This window comes from Ceratotherium simum, chromosome 11, assembly GCF_057802395.1.
Source record: "Ceratotherium simum simum isolate JZ-2026a chromosome 11, ASM5780239v1, whole genome shotgun sequence".
In the NCBI taxonomy this organism is placed as follows: Eukaryota; Metazoa; Chordata; class Mammalia; order Perissodactyla; family Rhinocerotidae; genus Ceratotherium; species Ceratotherium simum.
In genome coordinates, this window is record NC_141910.1 from 73,320,843 (window position 1) to 73,346,010 (window position 25,168).

Genomic DNA, 25,168 nt, shown 5'->3' on the forward strand with positions numbered 1-25,168 from the left:
TTATTCTCTTACATTATATCAAGTCAGAGCCAATCTTCTCCATAAAGACCACCTTAAAAAGGATATTTCCTAGATTTCTATGTAACTATTTCTACTATTCAATAATCCAAATAAATGCCACTTGCACTAACTTGTTCTCTGTATTCCGCAAAGTAGCAAAGACCCCAAACCGAAGCTGCGTATTTTGTCAGCGGCGATGCCAGACCCCTAGGAAACCTGACAATCACTCACTGACTCCTGGACTGCTGTGTTCACATGGGAACCGTCGTTGTCAAGGGGCTGACGCTGAGATGGGACTGTAAACAGCCGGGTCCAGGCTCCTCTCTCCTGCCCTAACCCCACACAGAACTCCATTCTAGAACACACCGCCCCAGGGTGGAATTCTAAGTTACTCATGGATATTAGGCATCCATTCAAATGACTTTATAGCATGGAAAATGCTTACACTAAAATTTGACATTAAATTTAAGAACTAGGACTGCATATATATATATGCAAACTTATATATACAACATAATCACAGCAAAGCGAAAGAAGGCACCAATAAAAGAAATATACCAAAATAAGTGGTTATCTCTGGATGATTTTATTATGGATGATTTTTCTCACCACTTTTAGATATACAGTCATGCATCACTTAACGACAGGGATATGTTCTGAGAAATGCATTGTTAGGGGATTCCATCGTTGTGTAACATCATAGAGTGTACTTACACAAACCTAGAGATCATAGCCTACTACACACCTAGGTTCTATGGTTCTAATCTTATGGGACCACAGTTGTATATGCAGTCCAACATTGACCAAAATGTCGTTATGTGGCACAACACTGCATACAAACTTTCTATCATGAGCATATGTTACTGTTATACGTTAGAAAAATCTGAAACAAGGCAGTTTCTTGATCCAGGCCAAATTCACCTCCACATTGCCCTGTGGCTTTCTGCCTCAATTTACCCTCATGTGTCCACACATCTGTCTCCCCCACTGGGCTCTGGGGCTCTAGGTTGCATTCCCTGAAACACCTAACAGCGCTAAATTTAGTAGTTAAAGGATAGGAAAAACGCTGCTTTTGTGCCCAGCAATGTCCATTCACATCAGGAGATTTAGAAGGTATGATAAAAGCATTTATAGTCGCTGTGTGCTTGCATTGCGTTTTCGAGAGTGGGAATACAAGAGAATGATGATGATGAGAAAGCCAATGCAGACAATAACAGATGACAGAGATGAGACAGCAGATAAGAGTCCATGTTAACATGAAATTAGGCATTTACTGCCACTGGTCCTTTGAGCTCAAACATTGTTACTTTGAAAAAACATCAATGAAATGGCATCATGAAAATGAATTTGCGACCATGTAGAATAGGGGAGATATTCACTTCCTACTTGTGAAATATGAAATCGTCCATACAGGAAAATGGAGGAACATGCATTTTATCACTGTAAATTTCATAATTTATAGCTCAAAATAAAATAACACAGTACAGCTCTAGCACTTTCAACTTTTATAAGAAGCATAGTAATAAGGTAAAAATAATAAGCACTTTAGTTCTAAGATATTTTTAACTTATTGTAACCCAAGAACTTTATGAAGCAGCTAAGTCACTGCCCCCCCTTTATAGATAAGAAAACAAGCTCAGAGCCGACCTCAGCGCCCACCGCCAGCCCTCTGGGTCAACTCTCCTCATCCTGGTCAGCTGTACCAGCCTCTGTCCTGGCACTGCACACCTTGTGGTCCCTGCCTCACTCCCGTATTTTCTCAGCAAACACGGATGCAAGACGGAAATGCAGGAAGACTGCTCATCTACAGCGGGCAGCACACACGCCAGCAGAAGAACATATGTATCAATAGCCTTTTTAAAGTTCATAATTCCACTTCTGGCAACTTACTCTAGGGAAATATTCAGAAATATGTACTGAAAATACAAGCACAAAAGTATCTCACATATCAAGAAGAAAAAGAACCCAAAAAAGGGTTTAAAAAAGGACAGAAAGGGGCCGGCCCGGTGGCACAAGTGGTTGGGTGCGCGCGCTCCGCTGCGGCGGCCCGGGGTTCGCTGGTTCGGATCCTGGGCGCGCACCGACGCACTGCTTTGGCGGGCCATGCTGTGGCGGCGTCCCATATAAAGTGGAGGAGGATGGGCACGGATGTTAGCCCAGGGCCGTCTTCCTCGGCCAAAAAAGAGGAGGATTGGCGGATGTTAGCACAGGGCTGATCTCCTCACAAAAAAAAAAAAAAAAAGGACAGAAAAATACAACCTCCTCAAAAGAAAAAAAAGAAAAGAAATACAAATGACTTCCAAACACATGAAGAAATGACCCTACTTCATTCAGAATAAGAGAGGCAAAGTAAACCAGCACACTGATGCAGCATTTCACTGCTGTCAGACCACGGCTTTCTAAGTCGGGCAGGGCGTCGGGGGACCGCATTCTTGCACACTGCCTGTGAGAGAGTAAATCCACTCAATCCTTTTGGAGGGCAACATCTACCAAAATTTCAAATGCATGTGCATTTTGATCTAGCAATTACACTGCTAGGAATTTATCTTCGAGCTATGCTCATACATTAAAAAATGACATGTACAAGATTATTCACTGCAGCAAACCCCTAGGAAAATGTAAATCTCCAGTAATAGGAGGGCAGTTACATAAAGCCTGATAGATTCACACCATAGAACACCACGACACCACACAAGAGGATGAGGAAAACTTATGTGTCCTCATCCAGAATGAGCTCCAAGATACAGTGTTACGTGAAAAAAGCAAAATGCACAACAATAATGTATATCGTGCAACTCTTTGTACAAAAGCGGGGAGGAACAGACTATAAATTTACTTGCCAACTCATAAAATATCTCTGTAAAGATAAATACACCTAACAGTGGTGTCGGTGGGGAGGGTACCTGGGAGGGTGGGGACAGGAAGGAGACCATTCACCATGAATAATTTCTGTACACTTCGAACTTTCAGAATAATTAGTTTATTTATTTATTTAATTTTTTATGAGTAAAGGAAAAAATAAGAAATAAAAATCAGTGCCTGGGGTTGACGGAGGATGGTGACAGAAATGCTCTGGGTCCTGGCTGTGACGAGGCCCAGGTGCAGGCAGCTGTCAGACTCATTGAACCGTACACTGAGACGAAGAACGTACACCACACCTCACCAAAGTGAAGAAACAGTGCATGGCTTAAAAACAGATACTCAACGCCCTTTATCCGTGTTGTGATAGTAGCTTTAACAACTGGAAACAGCCCAACTCTCCAAGGTTACGAGGTTGGTTGGAGACTGGCCAGATAAACTGCAGTGTACGTTCTCATGGAATAAATAGTGAATAAATAGTGACAAGACATTTCTACAGACAGTTTATAATGACTTGATTAAAAAGTTTGGAGCAGTAAAAGTAAGTCTATCCTAATGATAATAACACCACTTATTGAACATCCATCCTTCACTGTGAAGCGACTTGGTGTGTCTGATCTATTTCCTGTACGCCTCAGCACAACCCAGGAGGCAGGTAGAATCACACTATTTCACTAACGAAGAAACAGATTCAAAGTGATTGGTGTCTGTTAGCCAGAAGTGGGGGAGCCACTGTATCCCCGAATGCTCCACCCAAGTCTGTGCAGGCTCTCCTTTGCACACCTCCATATTGTTTGCACGCCTCCATAACTGTTTGCACACCTCCATAACTGCACACCTCTATAATTGTTTATATAGCTCCATAGTTGTTTGCACACCCTCACAATTGCACATATACACATAACACTCACAAATGATCCCCATTTTGCAGATGAGGCTGGTGAGGGGCCGAGCCAGCACTGAGTTTCCACTTATGTACTCACCCCGTTACACGCCCCTCCCAGGACGGGCAGGCAGGAACCAAGGAGCACTGTTTAAGGAGCCCTCTCCGTGCCCTGCTTCACTAACAGGCCTCCTGCCTTCCTGAGACCTCAAATCCCCCACCCCGCTTCCCCCGCACCAGCTCCTGCAGGAGCGGTGCACCAGCTGTGCCCTGGAGTGCAGAGCTCTGACGGGCTGAGAAGGGCCAGCCCTGGGCGGGGCCTGAGGGGTGGCAGGTACCTTTTTCTCCCGTGGGGCCCACTCTTCCAGGCCGTCCTGGTGCGCCTTTGTCTCCCTTCTCTCCAGCATCCCCTGTGGAAGAAGTCACAGGCATTTAGGACCTCGTTCTGAGCACAGGCTTTCACTGTGGCATGTGGAGAAATAACAAGGAGAAAGCTTCTCACCCTGTCTGTGCGACAGCCAGGCCCTTGGCCCTCCTCTACCCTCCCCAGTCCCCAGGGCATTTTACCCCTTCCTCCCTACCCTCTCCCACCCCTTGACCTCTGTCGCAGAAGGCGCTCAGGTCTCCCCGCCCCAAGTCTTTCTCAGGACTCTGCTTCCTTGCCCTACTTCCTCCCTCAGGGAATGGATTTGTCACTCTTTCCAACTATCCTCCGACGCCAGTGCTCCCCAAGACCCACTCTAACTGCTCCGCTGCCCCTCACTGCCCAGATGTCAACATGAAGACAGAAAGTATCTCGAGTCCCCTCCCATGGGCAAGCATCTCTTCTAGCCTCTCCCCGCCCCTTGTCTGGCTGATACGCTTGGCAAGAATAAACGTGGGTGCTCCTACCAGTATCCCCCCGTCCCTTCAGCGCGAGCCCCCACCCAGGGCGCACACTCCTGCTCGGGGCCAACCTAACGGCTTTTCCCCAGAAATGAGTCTCTTCTGCAGACTTTCCCGGGTCTGGTGTTGATCCCAGATTCCAAGCCCTCGTGGGATACATTCAAGCATCTGCCCAACTCTGTGAAACCCAGCCGGCCGCCTCCTCCCCGTCCATGTCCCTGCCCCCAGGTGGGCCGGCACTCAGGGCATGCTCCTCTGCTTCTCCGCAGCGCTGGAGCTGCATGGACCACAGAGCCGGGCCTCCACCTGCTCACTGCAGGAGACAGAGACGGAAGGAGCAGTGGAGACACCCTATGAGAAGGGATACAGGGTGTGTGGTGGAGGCACAGAGGATGGAGACCTGAGGGCGGACATGAAGGCCCCTCCCTGCTCCCTCTACTCTAATCCACACCAAAATGATCTTCCTAAAACACAGACCTGATTATGTTGTTTCCCTTCTCAAAAGACATTCCAAACCACCAATGGGCTAAATGTAGTTACAAGTAATGTCCCGTTATTAAGCTTCTCCTCGATAGGTCTTCTCCTGGAACCCAGGTCTTGTCTCACACTGTCCCTTCTGCGTCACCTGCCCTGACCATCAGCCCACCTGTCCACGTTGCACCTTCTCACCTGACGGTCCAGGAAGCTTTTCCTGACTCTCTCACTGGATCTCTCATTTCTCTGGTGACTGGGACCCTGTTCCCTATCGCAGTCGTTTTTATACGGCCTCTTCTGCTTCACTGTCGTGCTGTTGCTCTACAAGCGTGTGTGGACGTGACCTGCGGCCAACACCCCTTCCTGGTTGTGCACAACGCAGGCCAACAAGTCGACTTCAGGTCTCTGTAATTCTCCATCACACCTCAGCTGGGAAGAGGCTTGCCTGACGTTACAGGTTCCCCAAACTGATAACCTGGCCTAACGGAGGGACATTCCATTTAGACGTAAGTAAACAAAGACAAAAGCAAAGTGCCAACAAAAACTAGAAGACAGAGCTGGCATGTCCCTGTCACCCCCAAGCCATAGCTGTGACGGCTCCATTGAGAGACCTGCTGAAGGGTGGGTGGGTGGGTTCCTGTGGGTGGACACACGCTCAACACACACATGTGGCCCTTGAATCTCTGGGCAGTTCTCAATTTTCTTCTTATCTTTTAAAAAGAAAGGAAATCTGGGCTGGCCCAGTGGTGTAGTGATTAAGTTCGCACGCTCCACTTTGGCGGCCCAGAGTTCACAAGTTCGGATCCCAGGCGCAGACATACACATCACTTGTCAGGCCATGCTGAGGCAGGCGTCCCAAGTATAAAGTAGAGGAAGATGGGCACAGATGTTAGCTCAGGGCTAATCTTCCTCACAAAAAAAAAAAAAAAAAACTTAAAAAAAAAGGAAATTATTAAAATAGCAATAATTGGAGAAGCATTGATAGTCTAGCAAGAAACACCAACTAACAGAATGAGCTCACCATCAAGAATCAGCAGACACTTGAGGAGCAACAACATCATGAAAGAGAAATAACAGCTGAGGACACAGAACTCACGGGGCAGCCAGGATGTGAGCCTGAAATAACAGACTGAATACCCTGACAAAGACAAGAGAGAAAACAAGAGGAAACAGCAATGAAGAAGAACCAACTAGAGATCCCATACACAAAATTAATTTTTGAAATAAATTACTCTATAGATAGGCTGAGTAACAGAATGGCCAATGCTAAAAGCTAATTCATGAAACAAAAGACTAGGATGAAGATTTTTTTCGCAATGCAGCACTAAGAGATAAGGAACAGGAAAGTTTCGTTTGGTTTGAAGTCACCAAGTTGAGACTGAAGAAAAACCCCACAAATTCCAATATCTGTCTTATAAGAATTCCAGAAAGGGAGACTAGCCGTTTGAAGCCTTAATTGCTGTGAAGATTTAGTAGCTGTGGTTTCCTGGTCCTAAGGAAAGGCATGAAAGAACACAACGAAAGTGCCCGCAGAGCACCACACCGGAAAAATGAGGGGAAATAACTTAGACATGTCAGAGTGACACTGCAGAACATCAAGAATAAAGAGAAAATTCACAAGCTACCCAAGAGGAAAAAGAGCTTTTAAAGATTGCACGCATATGAATGAGAATCAGATTGACATAAGAATTCTCACTAGCAACACGGGATACAGAATAAAATGAGACAATAACTTCAACAAAAGAGCCATAATTTAGATTGAGAGATCAGAAAGGTCCTCTCTGACAGACTGGCTTTTAACTGAGACCTGCTGAACAAGTCAGAAGTAGCCAGGCAAAGAGTAAGGAGGAAGTGCTCTGAGAAAAGGGAACACCACCTGCCCAGGTGAGGTGGAGAGAGACAGGAGGTGGCTGTTGTGAGCGAGCCCCCGGGGGCTGGGAGAAGGCAGCACTCAGACCTCATGCTTCAGGACCACAGGAAGCCACTGACACACTTTACATAGGGAAATAACAAGGCCCGATCCACACGTGGGGGAGAACAGTAAGTATACTATTGCAATAGTCCAGGCCATGGGCGAGCACTTATTCCTGCCTACATACAGCAGTCTGCTCCCACGGCCCATCTGCCCCACGGGACTGTAAGCTCCTTGAAGACAGGATTAACACCTTGCCCAGCTCTGGGTCTTCCAGCACACCTGGGAGAGGCCTTGACCACGCAGGTGCTCTGTCAATATTGGTAGAACATTAACACTAAGCATACCCGCTGGCTTTTCTTTTGTTGGTTAAGATAATTCCTTGAGTTTACACATGGCATTCACTTATTTCCACAACTGAACCTCGCCCCACCGTGTGAGGTGGGGATCATGTCCACTCTGCAGACGGAGACCCAGGCCTGGAGAAGTAACAACGTGCCCAACCTCGGAGGAGCCAGCACTCCAACTCCGGTTTTGACCCCACCACCCTAGGGCATCAAAACCTTAATTACAGTCTGACTAGGATGACCAGACCATCAGTCAACCTGCACTACCTACCCTACTTCACCACCCTCTCAAAAGAGGAAGCATAGGACAGCAGCTGTCATTACAACTCCTGCAGGATCGCCACCTGCTTCCATGGGCTGCCTCTATGCTGATCAAACAACTGTCCGTAGTTAGGATCCGAGGCACAGGAGGACCCTGAGCAGCACCAAACATCACCTTGTGTCCCAAACTCTCCTTACTGAAGCAGGAAAGAGGAACAAGACGTGACTAAGAACAATCAGACTTTGAAGAGTGGGACCCATGGGTTTTCCTTACATCTCTCAGCTAATCAAAAATCCACGTACACACCGTTCTCCCCAAGGATTCTGCTAAATGGACGTTTGACCTATCAGCACCAGGCCAATTGCGTTCCAGCCAGCATTGGGCAGCAGGCCCCCTGAACCCCTCCTTGTTCCTGTGGTGGGCATCCAGAGCCGCAGTCAGAAAGCCTCCTGACCACCTGGGCTACGCAAACTCCAGCCTCCCGTTCCTCACCTTTGATGAGGATGGAGTGACCCGTGTTCTGGAAAACACCAAGCTGTCTGTTGTTATGAAAAGTTAGGAGCTCTCCCTATCATTCATCCTAATTTTGGAGAGGCAGCACCAAAGAAGACAGAGACCCTCTGTGGCAGGATTGCCTCCTGGCCCCATTCTTTCCCAACGACCTTGACCTTCTGCTGGGAGACCAGCCCCAGACATGCTTCTTCAGAACAAAGGCGGTTTTCAAGCATTGTTCATATTTGGCAGGGTTTGAAATGTTCGTTGTCTGCTACTCCCAGGGGACATAAAGATCTATGCCCCCGCTGGTAATCATTCCCAGGCAGTATTTCTATAAACCTCTCCACTCAAAAATTACACGCATTCCGTAATGTACGCCCAGGGAGCACAACAGCCTTTCCCATGTCCTTGTATTTATCCGGTATTGATTTGGGGCAGATTTACTACATAAAGTTCTAAATGACAAGTTATTTCTCTACCAGGAGAGGCTAGCATTTCAATGTCTAGCTCATTAATGAACCGCTCTCTCCTCTCTCAAGGAAATAAAGAACATATGGCTGGTATTGACTTCTTGCTTGCCTCCCTGCAAATCACAGCAAAGTCTATGAGCAAAATGCTTCCGCCTAGATTGCATTTGGGGTGATTCTCGACCCATGTCAGTTAGTGCAGAGAGAGAGATGCTGTGATGACTTGCAGCGGCTGAGGAAGGGCCGTGGAGGTTCCTCGACTCTCGTGACACCTGCTCCCACAGCTGAACAAAGAAGTCTGCGAGCAGACGTCACCCCTGCCAAGCACCTGGATGGAAACGCCACTCTTCTGTGCTGCAGGTGCTAGAGAAGGAAGAGACAGAGAGGCTGACAGCTCATTCCGCAGAGGAGGAAACAGGCCCAGCAAGGCACGTTTACAAGAGTGAAATTCCCAAATGCATGAGTCACTCAGGTCACATTACTGGCTTTACCAATGTTGTTTGTTTTGTCTTTGTTTTTGTTTTTTTATATTGAAGACAATGTTTATTACTTATTATGCAAAGCAACATCAACCTCACCACCCCACAACCATTTTTTTTTCCCCCCAAAGCCCCAATAGATAGTTGTATGTCATAGTTGCACATAGTTGCACATCTTTATAGTTGCTGTATGTGGGACGCGGCCTCAGCATGGCCAGAGAAGCGGTGCATCGGTGCACACCCGGGATCTGAACCCAGGCTGCCAGTAGCGGAGCACGCGCACTTAACCACTAAGCCACGGGGCCGGCCCACCAATGTTGTTTTAAATTAATTTGATAAGACCTATAAGAATAACTAGGCCCTTTCAAAATTTCTGAGCAGCTGGCTTGCTAACATACATAAATTTTTTCCTACCTACAACCAATTTTTTCAGCCACTAAGGAAGGACTGTTATTCCCATCAAAATGAGTTGTTATGCTCTCCAAATGCAAAGATAATGTGTCATTATTAGGCCTGTAATAGCAAATAAATTTCATCTCAAGCACCAACACCAGTCAGTGGATAAAGGCTTCCTGGAGTGGTGTTCAGAAAGACTCTGAAGCCCAGTCTGGACTCATTAGAGGAAGTACCAGGATCTGAAGGGCGGAGGAGGAGGCCCCTGTGCTGTGTTCCCGCAGACCACATGCCACCTCCACGTTCAGGTCTTAAAGGAAAGGGACAATGGCTTCTTCCTCCCGGGCTGAGCCTGGCCCTACTCAGATCTCAATAATGTTTGTCTAACGAACGAATGGAGACCACTGACACGCCTCTTTCATCTTAAGAGCAGAGCCAGTATTGTCTATTTTATCTCCCTGACTAATGCAATTCCTGACACATCGGATGTAATAAATCCTTTGACAGACCATTCTGGCCCATTCTGGTCGAGCGTGTGCCAGGTGAAGACCTTGTCCCCTCCCTGGTTCTGTGCGAGGCCAGCACAAGCTTAGTGGGTGGTGAGCCACCGTCAAGAGGGAAGCTGGAAGGGAAGCCCATTGTCACCACGTGCCCTGAAGCTGGAGGTGAGGGGTAGAGCCCACTCCACATACCATCTGATGAAAAGCCACAACTCCCCGACGCTTACTGAAAGAATGTGGAACAACCTAAGGATGGAAAAGGTCCTCGCGTTCTGCACTGCAGGTTCCCCTTCTCTCTGCTGTCCGGGCGTAATATCCTGTGAGAGTCACAGGACCTCTGCAAGGTCAGAGACCGATCTGTGAGCCCTGTTCTACAGGTAAAGACAATTCCAGAGAAGCGAGGTGGCATTCATTCACTCCCCCCACAAGGACAAGCTGAGAGGGACCAGGCGCTGAGCAGACACCTCTCAGGCTGAGCACAGAGGGTGCAGACCGAGCAGAGCCTCACGGCAGCCACCGCCACACTGTCCCACGCTGCACACGGTCACAGGAGTGCAGAGCCAAAGGGAGGGGCTCCTCCCCTGATACCAATCTGTTCACTTTGCAGTGGACAAAAATCTGGATCCTCCTGAATTGCTATTGTCTGGAAGCCCCAGACTCGCTTTTTTGCAATAAATTTCTCTCCTCGACCCTCCTCCTGCTGCCCAGTCTAAACAGAGGAACAATAAAATTCCTCCTCCTCAGTATGCTCACATCACGAAGAAGGAACTCACATTGTCATGTGTTTCTACGTCACGACAAGACATGCAGTTCTCGCCACACACACAGAATGATAGCTACGTGAGGTGACGGATGCGTAATCATTTCACAATGTATCTGTAGTCAATTATCACGTTGTACACCTTAAATATAAATATATGACACCTTGTATTTGTCAGTTATATCTCGATAAAGCTGGAGATAAAAAAGAACAAGACATCTAGATTTTAAGGGCTTTAATAAATATATTAAGAAGTTTCTCTACTAGAATTGTCCCTTTGGTATTGACAGACTAGAGTGAAACTAGTCTTATAAACAAAGCTGCCATTTAAATCCAGGGATCTAGAACGCACGCTCCATCTCGCCCACAACGCCCGAGCATGCCACACAGCCTCCGCACTCCTTGGGATCAGCCCTTGGAGAGCACGGTCCAGTTGGATTCGCTGCAGGCCCTCTCCTCTAAAGCACATCCACCCTCTCCTGCTCGGTCAGTCTGTGAAGGGACAAACGAGAGTCACACCAAGTCAGCTCCCTGTGGACCGTGCTTTCTCCTGCAGCTTTAGTGGCTCGTCTCTGACTGCACGTGGTGTTCAGAGTTGAGAAATCCCTGATGAGAAGACATGCCGTGTCCCTGGGAGCGGGCCACACCGCTGAGAGGAGAGAACCCACGGGGCCTCTGCTGAACGCGCGAACCAGAACAAGCTTGAGGTCTGGCTTCGGCAGAAACAGTCACGGATGCAGATTTTGAAAAGCATCTTCTCAGAAGTGCCCTCAAGATGTGCTTGACAACCCTGGGATATCTGAATATCGATACTGTCCTAATTTTATATTTAAACTGTGAATATGCTAAACTGTTGAAAACCGGAACGGTTGCCTCCATGAGCTTTTTTAGACACTCTCAACTCCACACTCAAAGATACCACCATTGTTAACATTTCAGTATACTTCCTTCTAGTTTTTTTCTCTATTTCTATGTATTTATATATTTTAAATGGAATCACGAAGGGAATACTTAAAGTATCCTATTAGCTTTAGGACACACTGAATCTTTCTGTAACAATAAATACATATTTAAATCAGTCTCTAAAATCTCCTCCTTTGGCGTGTTTCCCAGGTTATTGGAGATTTGCTCTAGAGTCAGAAGCTGTGTGCTTAGGACGCCTAAGTGATTTCGGAAGCAGAAAACCAACGACCGTCCAGACTGAACGACTAACCTCCTTAACCTGCAAGCTCCGCAAATATCGCCACCATTTAATCCTCACAGAACCTTGAGGCTGTACCATTTTCCCACTTCGACAGATAGAGAGACCGAGGGAGGACAGGCGACTGTCACACCACGTGGCTTGTACATGGTAAACTCAGACCGTTGTATCTCAAAGCCTGTGTCCTTCCCCCTACCTGCATCACCTTAGAAAGAGGGGCCGCACAAGCACATGAAGTCAGAACAGGACCCACGGGACCCAGGACAGATGGGTGGTTGCAAAGGCTCCCCATTCAGCACCTCTGAAAAGCATCTAGAGAGCTTTTCACCAACAGAATAGACACGAACTATGCACTGAAGCCTGGCCGCCCCCTCCCCCGGGCCATAAACACTTCAGGCCCCCCTCCTGGATGCCAGAGTGGAAGGGAACGTTCAGGACCCTGGGGAGCCCACCCAGGTCCACGTGGGGAAGTGACTTCCACAGAGGAAAGTCCTGCTCTCTCTCCCACAGCCACGTTTTCAAACTTAAAACTGAAGCTTCCACTTACAAACCCACACCAGACTACTACAAAGTCCAAGGCCAAAATCCCTCTTCCATCAAAACTTTTGAGTGAGTGGCACAAGTTAGACGGTTTGAGTTTCTTCCAACACAATCAAAAATTTTTAGAGGGGGTCAGTACGCTTATTGTAATTAAAAACACAAAGCCAGGAGGCTTGTTTGGGCTGCAGGGTTGTCTTCTTGGTTTCTGCACAGTGGAGTGAAAGCAGCCAAAAAAGACCGTCCCCAACAGGGCCGTCCTCTGGGAGAACCTCCTGGCCATCGTCGCTGACTTTCCTGATGACCGTCCTAACGCTGGCCACCCTGATCACCCCTAGAGAGGGCCTGCAAGGACCAGAGTGCCCCTGACAACAGCGCTGATGGCCCTGTGCTCCTGGTCACCAGAGACACTGGCGTCGGCTGCCCTCGGCTGCAGCCTGCTGCCTCTGTGCCCACAAGGGCCTGATCTCCAGATGACCGGCTCTGCCTTTGGCAACAGTCATGCTTATCGTGGTCAACAGCGCCTAATTGTGAGTCCACTTTTCTCCAACATCACCACCATACGGAGAGCCTGCCACCTTCTCACAAAAGGCCCATTTGGCAGAGTCTAGGCTGGAGCAGCAGCCCAAGTGAGGAGGGGAGGGGCAGATGGAATTTGAGGATGTGGGAGGCAATGTGTGCTGAGTCCTGGGCCGCCCCTCCGCAACCCTGCCTTCCTGCTCTTAGGAGTATGCAGCCCAAGCTCACTCCACATGGTGGAGGTGCCCTGTCCCTGTCTTGAAATTCTTTATAACTTTGAACAAGGGGCCCACGTTTTCATTTTGCACTGGACCCCTGGAATTATGGGGCTGCTCCTGCTTGGAAATCACAAGGTTTGGAATCTCTTGCCTGTGCTTTGTAGGACTCAGTGACTTTCTCATATGAAGATGCCCCTCTGAGGGCTCAGATACTTCCCCTGTGCTGGTGCCCACCCCACCTCTTGTCTGCAGAGGAGCTCTTCCCGGCAGTAAACTATAGACAAAGCAATAAGAGAAAAGGTGTTCTGGTTTCTAAAAGAAGGAATAAAGAGCTCTCAGGAACCAGCGTAGAAGCGCAGTCTTCTGAGCTGTGTGACCTAATGTGGCAAACTGCTAAGTTTCCCTGAGCCTCAAATATCCTTATCTGCAAATGGACCGATGAGATGGCCTCATTCTGTGGGTCACTTGAGGTAACGTGGGCAGTGCCTGGAACAAATGTCAGTTGCCTTAGCAGGGTCCCTGCAGAAAGCTGAGCCACAAATGAACGGCTAGCTTCAGAATACAGGATTCCTCGGCCTAAGGGAGTGTACACACCATGTAGTTCAACCTTTGATTTTACAGGGTTGGGGAAACTGAGGCTCATGGAGGCGGCAGATTTGCCCCAGGTCAGACCCGGAGCTGGAACTGGGACTCAGGACTCTGGACGACCCCTGTGTCAGCCACACATGGGCTCCCCGCCCGCCTGCCGGCCACTGCTGGGGAGACTCTGCCGAGGAGGCCCAACTTGGAGGTTACCTTTGAGGCCTGGAACGAGAATCTGCACGGAGCAGGCGTCGTCCGCCGTCTGCTGAGGATATCCAGACAGGAGCAGCGACAGGAAGACCAGGCTAATCAGAGCCAGATCCCTCTTCATAATGAGCGCCTGCAGGACATTGACTCCTGAACGAAGGAAGGAATAAACAGTGACCGGAATTCTAAAAACCGGCGACAGCCATGACAGTGTGCAGGCCACGGCCGGGCTCGCGGCCACCCCCGCTGAGGGGCCAGGGTGCTCGGCAGATTGTGGGACCTCTCCCATTGATTCTCCCAGTCTCTCTCTCACTGTCTCTCTCACTCACTCGGGGCCGATTTAAACCTGCCCCGAGAAGTACCCGTCACCCCGCTGAGACAATGATACCACCTCGTGAGGTGTGAATCCAGATTCCCCTCTCTACTTCATCACTAACGTTAACACACACAAAGGCATGTTCACAGTTACAGGAGACTGTGATATTAGCCATAACACACGTTGGAGAGCCGGCCAGCTTCACAAGTCAGGTCTTGCAAGTGCTCAAGTCCCTGGGGGCCGTTCCCACCCAACACCCCTCCCCAGGAGGAACCATCCGCCTGCACTGTGAACTTACCATTCTCTCACTGTTTCTGAAATCGCATCACAACGCATGTTTGTGTTCTTAAACCTTATACTGTCCGGTTTTGCTTGGTTTTGAGCTTCACAAGAGAGCGTGTCACACTGTGTATTGTCTTCTGTGACTTACCTTTTTCACTCAACATTCTGCTCCAGGATTCACCCGTGCTGCTACATGCAACTGCAGCTCATTGATTATCTAATTATATCAATTCAGAGGGCAACAGTGTGGGATGGGGTGGGAGTTGGAAGGGACAGCAGGACACAGCTGCGTCACTGTGGGGAACAGGCGTGCCGACTCTCCCCTGTGGGTTGGCAGCAGCACACAGAGTCCCGCCACATGGGACTTGGATGGCTGTCTAAGGCAGACTGGATGGCACAGAGTTTGGGGACAGCTGGGCATCTGGCTGTACCAGTGCTGTGGCCAAATTGCATCTCCTTTGTCAGCCTGTTTCCTCATCTTAAAGTGGAGGTAAGACCCCCAGCGTTGTTCTGAGGAAGAGCGGTGGTGATGCAAGTGCTCACTCAATGACAGCTTTCGTGTTACTGTTATCACATGTTGCGGGGCGGCCCCATGGCCAGCAACAGCCCCCAGCCAAAAGAAAAAGCAGGAAGCCAGAGTTTCTAAACTGAGGATGCTCTCTGCTCCCTGTAAAGTGCCCGTGCTTTAGCCAAGTTGGTCATGAAATGAGCACAGGTGAAAACCGTTTGCATTCTGTGACATCCTGTAGTGAGGACATAGCTTCCCTACGTGTGGTCATAGAATGGACACCGTAAAGGCCAGGAGGTGAGGTGAACGTCCACTGGACTGGGGAAAATATAAGGCCATATGCTACCCCACAGAGATTAGCACATCTCCCACTGCACAGGTCAGGAAACCAAAGGTAAGGGGAATTAAGTAACTTGTCCAGCACCGAACAACTAGTAAGTGGTGAAGATGGGATTGAAACCTGCGTCTTCCCACTGCTGCTGACTTCTTTCTTCATTCTGCCCAACTGTCAGCTTCCCAGGCATCCAAGTGAGGGCCTGTCCTCCTCCTTAAAACACGACGGTAATTGGCTTTTATTTTATTTTGTATTATTTTATGTCTGGTGGAGAGAAAGGAGCCGACATTTACTGCGCACCAAACACGGACCCTTATGTGTTATTTAATCCCCAAAACCCCTCGTGAAGTGTGCGGTTCCTCACATAAAGATGACGAGACGAAGCAGTGAGAGGTTGAACACTCAGCCACACGTCACAACTGGGCCGTGAAGCTGGCGCTCTGGCGCCAACCCGCCTCTCCCCACCGCCTGCTTGCCTGTGCTCACACAAACATCAGAACTACAAGGAAAAGTAAAAGAAGGAGCAAATTCGCCCGCCATCTAGGACCCCAGGGATGAGCTCTGCCCCCTTCATTCTCCTTTGTCGGCTCAGCCCTGGGTCCACGTGCAAGTAATTTGTGCTGGAAGCAGGCGGACGCATGCACCACAGTTCGTACCTTGTCCAGAGCCCCAAGCACTCCGCCTGGAGTGTGGCAGGCAGCAAACCGAGTGAACAAAAGAATGAGTGACTGAATGAACGAACAGAGGTTCACAACCGCACCGCAGGTAGAACTTGAGGCTCTTCCCGGGCTAGTTGTTCTTCCACAGTCCTAGAGTGTTTATCACCCTGATGTCCACATGGCATTGCCAGGGCCAGCTCCCTGGACACACGACCTGTGCAGCCCCACGGGGGAGGTCCACACACAGAGGGCCCAGCAACGGGATCATCGTGCTGCTGTCACTGTCCTGGAATTCCTAATAGTTTTGGAACAAAGGGGCACCTCAAAGTTTGCAGCCAGTAAACTGATCATTGCGTTGTGTTCCTAACCATAATGAACTTAGCTGCTGCTTTAGCAGCAAATATTTTGGTTCTTTCCAGGATGCAGCTCTTAAAAGTAATGATAATGTTATCTGTCGATGATATCTCAACAAAAAGTCATGATAAACACCGGATCCACCTACTTTTGTGCTCAGGCCAATGGATACTTGCTCCTCGGTATCTGCTGGAGGCAAACTGACTTGAGACTTTTTTAAATGTCTTCGGTATCGAAAGCTAACATGGGAAATTCCTCTCTAGGGTCAGGAGACAACCACGTCATTTAGCAGGACTTACTGCTCTCCCACTGCAGACATCTCAAGAGCGGCTCCCAGGAAGATCAGTTTTAAAAGGAGGAGACAGTGAGGGGAAAACCCAGAATAAGCTCAAGTTAGGACTCCTCATTCACCCTTCACTCGTTCACCGACTCCGCTGCTCATTCGTGTGTCTCTGTCCACTCTGCCCAGTCCCCTCCAGACCTGCCCTGAGGCGCCCGGCTCCGGGTCCAGCTCCCTGGGTCCTGGCAGCAGAAATCAGGGCGGGCAGGCCCTGGGTGAGATCCTCTCCCCCAGAGCTCTGGCTCTTCCCCACCCTCTTAGAAGAGGAATGTCCTCTTATAAACGGAGAAGCCACAGCTCCCCCAGACCTCTCCAAGAACAACATCTTTATCTCCAGGCCAGGGCCCAGGATGCTCGGACCCCCTTCAGTGAAAGAGGTTGGCTTTTCAGAGAGGAAAGATGGTTCAATGTGGAATTCTTAGTAGAGATATGTTATAAGAATAAAGCAGAAAATGAAAAAAAATGTGGCTTAATTTGCCAGGTACAATTGTACATTTTCATTAAATATCTACAGCAGCGCCCAGCATCTTCCAGATACCATAAACACCTGTGGAGAACTGCACCCCCAGAAGCAGTGGGGAGCTCGAGTCTTACTGGCAAACACACCCCACCCCTGCCCCGCTGTTTCGCTTCCTATAGTGACAGTGGGCCTCCCCAGTGGCTACAGTGCTGACAGATGCCTACCCCAATGGCATCTATTTCTTTCTTTTTACCAAGACCACAAAGTAAGAGGATGCCTTTTCCCTGTTATTTTTTCCTAGCTTGATGCAAATCATCTGTCCTCTTATTTAGCATATAGATTTTTCTTAATTGTAAATAAAATCGAATAGCTGTGAAAGTTTGGGGCACTGCTCTGCCTACCACCAGGCAAAGTGTTTCCCATCAAATCCGAAGTCCAGTTACGACATGCAATGGTTTTAACACTTTATCTTTTAAATTCAGAACTCCTACCTAACTTCAGCCTAGCAGGGTGGCCAGCTCTAAGGGCCAGGTGTCAAGGCAGGAAGGGCCACCCCGTGATACTTTGTCTCATCCAGTTTTGGAGGCTAGATGCCCCCACTCTGTGTAAGATGACCCTATTTGCCCTTGAAAGTTGCCTTCTCAAGTCCTGCCTTTCCTGCACGTCTGGGATTCCCAGTACTGAGCCCAAAACAGAGCCACTGGTCACGGAGCACAGATTATTGCTGTTGTCCATGTGGGCCCACCCAAAGGAGGTCAACAAGCAGACCTGAACCCTGCACTGGCTGCTCAGTTGGTTGGTTCTGTGGCCACTTTCTACACTGGGGCTTGGAATTAGGGAAAAAATGGCTTCACCTCTTTGAATCTATGTAAACCGGAGAGGGCCTGACTCAATTGCCTAGTAACTGATAGAACTAAATCCTGCTCCTCAACTGGCTCCAGGAAGATTCCACCATGAACTACTGACTTAACCAAACCTTGGAATTCTGGTGCCTGATTTACTTGACGGACTCAATCCTGTACCCGGATCTAGGAAGATTCCCATCTCCCCCTTCACCCCAGCTCCTACCTCTGGCTCTGTGTGGAATCTTGCCGTCCTATCTCAGCGTCTTCCCACTGGTGAACCCCCGTCCTGCTCTCCAGGGCTGCAGAGTCGGCGGGCAGAGCGTCCCCCACCTGAGGCACACACTAGGCGGAGGGGGCGTCCTGATCGTCGGGGGCCCGCAGGGACACTGCGCCTGGGAACCTCATGGCTGCTATTTACAGAGACAGCTGCAGTCTACACACGAGGCACTAGCGGGCCTGGGCTGTCAGAGTGCCCAACAAATCAGGCCGGGCTGCTGCAGTGTTATCTGCAAACCACTTCCTGTTTGAAATACATCAGCTGTCCTGCCGAGGGTGGTGAGCGGGAGTGTGGGAACTCCGGAAACATCCATGATGTCAGGGCTGTCCCAGGAGGGGAGGTATGTGGGACCCTCCTGGAGAAGCCCCTTCTGACTGTTCACCCCAATCACCCCAATTCCGTCTCCTTTTTATCCTGTCTCTTTTTTATATCTTTTCTGTTCTTCTCTTTCTTTTCTTTTTTTGAAAAAACAAGCATGAGTATTATTGTGGAAAGTCAGGAAAGTATCAAGAAGAGTGATAATTATCATCTGGAATCACACCAGTCAGAACTAAATGCAGCTGACACGGCCTTTCATTTCTTCCGCCTGGGGTTTCACTTCAAAAGCGTTGTCTGTGTCCACTGCCTGTGGAGACCTAACCCACGGTGAGACCCCAAACTAACTCCACTCACTTAAGTTTCATTTAAAGATAATACACGGGGGCCAGCCCAGTGGCACAAGTGGTTAAGTGTGCACACTCCACTTCAGCGGCCCAGGGTTTGTGGGTTCAAATCCCAGGCGCGCAGCGAAGCACGGCTTGTCACACCATGCCGTGGCGGCGTCCCATAGAAAGTAGAGGAAGATGGGCACAGATGTTAGCTCAGGGCCAATCTTCCTCCGCAAAAAAGAGGAGGATCGGCATCACAAGTTAACCCAGGGCTGATCTTCCTTACAAAAAAAAAAAAAGCCTAAAGATAATACACGCCAAAATGCATCTTTGTGGTGGGCTGGGCAGATCCAGCCTCTGTGGAGCCTAACTCTGATATGATTTGAGGTGGGGGCGGAGGGGGGGCTTCTTTAAGGAAAGGAGATATACAAAATTATGATCATAAAAAGTTAGGTTCAAAAGTGACAATTTATTTAGACTGAAAAGAGAAGTCATAACAAATTACAAGTGTAAAACCTGACAAATTCCACACACATCACAAAGTCCAGGAAAAAGAACAGATTGTTTATTAAAACTGCCTGACAGAGTAAATAAATTTGACAACTTAGAAGAAATGGACCACTTCCTGGGAAAATACAAACCACCACAATGGGCCCAACATGAAATAGAGAATTGAACAGTCCCATAACAATTAAGGGAACTGAATTTGTGATTTAAAAAATCCCAAGAAGGAAATCTCTAGGCCAGTTTCACAGAATTCTACCAAACATTTAAAGAAAAACTAATATCAATTCTAACACCCCTCTCCCAGAAAACAGGAAGGAGCACTTACCAATTCATTTTACGAAGTCAGTGTTACCCTGATACCAAAACCAAAGACAGTACAAAAAAGGGAAAACTATAGACCAATAACCCTCATGAATATAGATGCAAAAATCTTTAACAAAATATTAGCAAACAGAATTCAGCAATATATAAAAAGATTTATAAACTATGACCGAGTCGTGTATTTCAGGGATGCCACGCTGGGCCAACATTCAAAAATCAACCAATGTTGGGCCAGCGCAGTGGCGCAAGCAGTTAAGTGCGCACGCTCCGCTGCGGCGGCCTGGAGTTCACCGGTTCGGATCCCGGGCGCGCATTGACACACCACTTATCAAGCCATGCTGTGGTGGTGTCCCATATAAAGTGGAGGAAGATGGGTATGGACGTTAGCGCAGGGCCACTCTTCCTCAGCAAAAAAGAGGAGGATTGGCAGATGTTAGCTCAGGGCAGATCTTCCTCGCAAAAAAAAAAAAAAATCAACCAATGTAATCCACCATACAAACCAGCTAACAAAGAAAAATCAGATGATCATATCAATCGACGCAGAAAAACATGTAACAAAATTCAACCCCTTTTCATGATAAAAACTCTCAGAAAAATATGAATAGAGGGGGAACTTCCTCAGCTTGATTTTAAAAAACCTATACTACCATCATACTTAGGGAAAAGACTGAATATCTTCCTCCTGGGATCAGGACAAGGCAGGACATCCACTCTCACCACTCTTACCATCATGCTGGACCTTCTAGCCAGTGCAAAGGGCACATAGATCAGAAAGGAAAAAATGCAACAGTCCTGTCCCACATGACTCCCAGGAGTCTACAAAAAGACTCCTAGAACTCTTAAATGAGTTCAGCGAGGCCTAGAATACAAGATAAACATACAAAAATCAACTGTATTTCTATAAGCTGGCAATGAATGTGGAGACACTGAAATTAAACAGTATCATTTACAATCCCTCAAAACAATGAAATACTTCGGTGTAAATCTAACAAACATGCATGGGACCTATGTACTGGAACACAAAATGCTGATGAGAAAGATCCCAGCTCTAAATAAATCAAGAGACGTGTTCACGGACTGGAAGCTCAACATACTGAAGATGTCAATTCCTCCCAAACTGATCTACAAACTCGACACACTTCTTATTAAAATCTCAGCAAGAATTTTTGTAGATACAGATAATTCTAAAATTTACATGAAAAGACAAAGGAACCAGAATGGCTAAAACAATTGTGAAAAAGAAGAATAAAGCAGAAGGACTGAGACCACCCAGTTTCAAAACATTTATTATACAATGAACAGGACAGAGGACTCACACAAATATACCCAATGAATTTTTTAAAAGGTTTTTAACTGTGGTAAAATACAGGTAACATGACATTTACCACCTTAATTATCTGGAAGTGTACAGTTCAGTGGTATTAAACGCATTCATAATGTTGTGTGACCATTACTACCATCCCTCTCCAGGATTCTTTCCATTTTGTAAAACTGAACCTCTGTGCCCATTAAACACTAACTCCCCATGCCCCCACCTCACCCCCTGGCAACCACCATTCGACTTCTGTCTCTATGACTTTGACTTCTCTAAGTATCTCACGTAAGTGGAACCACACAGTACTTGTCTTTTTGTGACTGGCTCATTTCACTTAGCATAAGGTCTGCGAGGTTCATCCATGTAGCAGCATGTGACAGGACTTCATTCCTTTTTAAGGCTGAATAACATTCCATTGTGTGAACATGCCACATTTTGTTTATCTGTTCCTCTGTTGATGGACACTTTGGTTGCTTCCACCTTTTGGCTATTAAGAATACTGCTGCTATGAACATGAGTGTATAAATATTTCAGTTCTTCTGGGCATATACCTAGAAGTGCAATTGCTGGACTGTATAGTAATTCATCCAATTTTTAATTTTTTGAGGGCCGGCCCCGTGGCTTGGCGGTTAAGTGCGCGCACTGTGCTGCCGGCGGCCCGGGTTCGGATCCCGGGTGCGCACCAACGCACCGCTCCTCTGGCCATGCTGGGGCCGCGTCCCACATACGGCAACTAGAAGGATGTGCAGCTATGACAGACAACTATCTGCTGGGGCTTTGGGGGAAAAATAAATAAATAAAAAAAAATCTTTAATTTTTTGATATATTGCCATACTGTTTTCCATAGCAGCTGTACCATTTCACTTTCCCACCAACAGAGCACAAGGGTCCCAATTTCTCCACATGCTCACCAACAGTTGTTATTTTCTGGTTTTTTTGATAGTAGCCATCCTAAGGGGTGTGAGGTGGTATCTCATTGTGGTTTTAGTTTGCATTTCCCTAATGATCAGTGATGTTGAGCATCTTTTCATGTGCTTATTGGCCTATACCCAATTGATTTTTGACAAAGGTGCAAAAGCAATTCAATGGAGGGAAGACAGCCTTTTCAATATACGTGCTGGAGCAAGTGGACATTCCGAGGGAACAAGATGAACCTTGATCCGAGGCTCACACCTTCTACAAATATTAACTCAAAATAGATCATAAACTTAAATGTAAAATATAAAATTATAAAACTTCTAGGAGAAAAATCTTCAGGATCTAGGGCTAGGCAAACAGTTCTTAGATATAACACCAAAAGTACAATCCACAAAAGCTAAAACTGATAAATTGGACTTCATTAATATTAAAAACTTTTGCTGTGAAAGTCCTATTAATATGCAAAAAGAAGCTAGAAGAGAGGAGAAAATATTCACAAACCACATATCTGTCAAAGGTCTTTTATCTAGAATATACAAAGAACTTTCAAAACTCAACAGTAGAATAACAATCCAATTAGAAAATTGGCAAAAACATGAAGAGACATTTCAACCCAGAGAATATAAAGATGGCAAATAAGTACATGAAAAGATGTTCCACATCAATAGCCATTAGGGGAACACAAAATAAACTCACAATGAGATATCACCACACACCTATCAGAATGGCTAAAACTGAAGATAGTGACACCACCAACTGCTGGCGAGGATGCAGAGAAACTGGATCCCTTGTACACTGCTAGTGGGAATGTAAGACAGTATAACTTCTCTGGAAAATAGTTCAGCAGTTTCTTAAAAAACTAAACATGTAAGTATCATGTGACCCAGCAATTGCACTCCTGGGCATTTATCCCAGGGAAACAAAGACTTAGGTTCACACAAAAACCTGGATGCACACAAATGTTTACAGCAGCTGTATTCATAATAGCCCCAAACAGAAAACAACTCAGATGTCTTTCAGTGGGTGAATGGTCATACAAACACTATGGACACTACTCAGCAACAAAAGGAACAAGCTACTGACACAGCAACAACTGGACGAATCCCCAGAGAACTCTGAGTGAAAGGAGCCAATCCACAAAGGCTCCTGACCCTATGACTCCATCTACATGATGTTACTACAAGACGACAATCTGGTGGTCGCCAGGGGTTGAGGAGAGGTGGGCAAGGGAGTGGGTGTGGGTGTGAGACAGCCACAGAGGAAAACATTCTGTAACTTGGCACATACGCTCACTGTCCTGGTGGTGACACTGTACTGTAGTTTCACAGTCACCCCCATCAGGGAAACCAGGTACCCAGGCTCTCTCTGTAACATTTCCTACAACTGCGTGTGAATCTACAATTACCTCAAAATAAGAAGCTTAATTTTCAAAAAGCTGCCTGTCAGCCCCTCATATTTTTTTTTTTTTTGTGAGGAAGATCAGCTCTGAGCTAACATCCGATGCCAATCCTCTTTTTTTGCTGAGGAAGATTGGCCCTGAGCTAACATCCGTGCCCATCTTCCCCCACTTTATGTCGGATGCCACTACAGCATGGCCTGACAAGCGGTGCGTCGGGGTGCGCCCAGGATCTGAACCCTGGCTGCCAGCACCGGAGCGCGCGCACTTAACTGCTAACCCACGAGGCCAGCCCGTTTCTGTTTTATATTATTTGGCTGCATATTCTTTTATTGTCTCCTCCCATGAAAATAGTTTTCTATAGAAATAGAAAACTCAGTATTTTCCCTAGCATGGTTACTTGAATTCTTTATTATTGGTAGCTTTAAAAACGTTTATTTCAGCTTCATAAGCCATTATTGGTATGTCATATATATTTTTAGGATGGTAGTCAAATTTGGGAGAACCTCTGTCAGATTTTCTTAACATATGATGCGTTTGATTTCTGGCATTTCAAGCTTGGTGTTTGTGCAGAAAGTAATCTGCCTCTGAATCGACCACACCACTGTCTAGTCTGTAATTGATGACCTCTTTGTACATGGAAATCACTGCAAACCACTTAGCCACCTTACATCCAAAATAATACAATCCCAGCCAAACTACAGCCTCCCCCCTACTCCCTGCTCAGGAGACATTTGGCAGTGTTCTGGAGATATTCTTAGTTGTCACGATGTGGAGGGGGACAGAGGTACTGGCTTTTGTGGGGTGGGTGCAGAGATGCCGCTAAATATCCTACAACGCACGGGACAGTCCACACCACAAAGAATAACCAAGCCCAAATCCCAAGAGTGCTGAGGTGGGACCCCTTAGCCGGATCCCAAAGACGCCCATGGCTACTCCACCACCACTCCACAGGAGGACTGAGACAGCCGTCTGCACTGACTGCACACCCACGTCTCTCAGGCGCCTTCCCTCGGCCTGAACTTAATGCAAACTGGGGGGACGGTTCAGCACCAGGTGTCAGCTAGGATCACTCAGTCATCTACTAATTTAGTCCTCACCACTACCCCTCAGAGCAAGGCATTATTACTCCGCTTGAGAGCTCAAGAGACGGGGCAGACAATCAGAGCACTTGCCCAAGATCACACAGTTAACAGGGACATGCCAGACCAGAGCCACCCTGAGCTGTCTCACCAAAGCTGTCTTTCCAGACTGCAGTGAGCAAGCAGCCAGCTCTCAGTGAGCCTGTCCCAAGGCCACACCTCCCTCCTGTCGGCCTCTCTTCTGTCTCACAACTGACATGGGCACTTTCCTTTTGTTGCGTGTCCTGAAATGTTAATAACCTGAGAATTACTCACAGTTACAAAAATAAGTGATATTATACTAACTTGCCTATTTCCAGTAGACTGTAAATTAGAACCATTTGTAGATTATAAATATACACCAAAAAGTCATCAGAAATCACTGGGCACTTCTCCTTTGAGGCCTTCTGTCTTCCCTTCTTCCTTCTTTTTCTCCTTCTCTTCAGCTCTTTCTTGAAAGCAGTGAAGTTACGGCCATTGGGAACAGCCTTTTCCCTCATGAACTCTGACCCTCTCAAATAGCCTGGCCACTTCCAGTGGGTGGGGACGAGAATCTGGCACACCTCCCGACTATTATTTACATTTCTC

General features: G+C 47.4%; 1 protein-coding gene across 1 annotated transcript in view; it reads right to left on the bottom strand.

Moving 5' to 3' along the window:
* Nucleotides 1-14,524, bottom strand: part of COLEC11 (collectin subfamily member 11) — a 31,900-nt gene extending 17,376 nt beyond the window's left edge. The window contains exons 1-2 of the mRNA XM_014792146.2: nt 13,987-14,524; nt 4,081-4,152 (exon numbers count right to left, since the gene is read on the bottom strand). Coding sequence (XP_014647632.2) covers nt 4,081-4,152; nt 13,987-14,269 — 355 coding nt within the window. The 5' untranslated portion in view covers nt 14,270-14,524. The remainder of the gene's footprint in view (nt 1-4,080; nt 4,153-13,986) is intronic.
* Nucleotides 14,525-25,168: the final 10,644 nt, after the last annotated feature.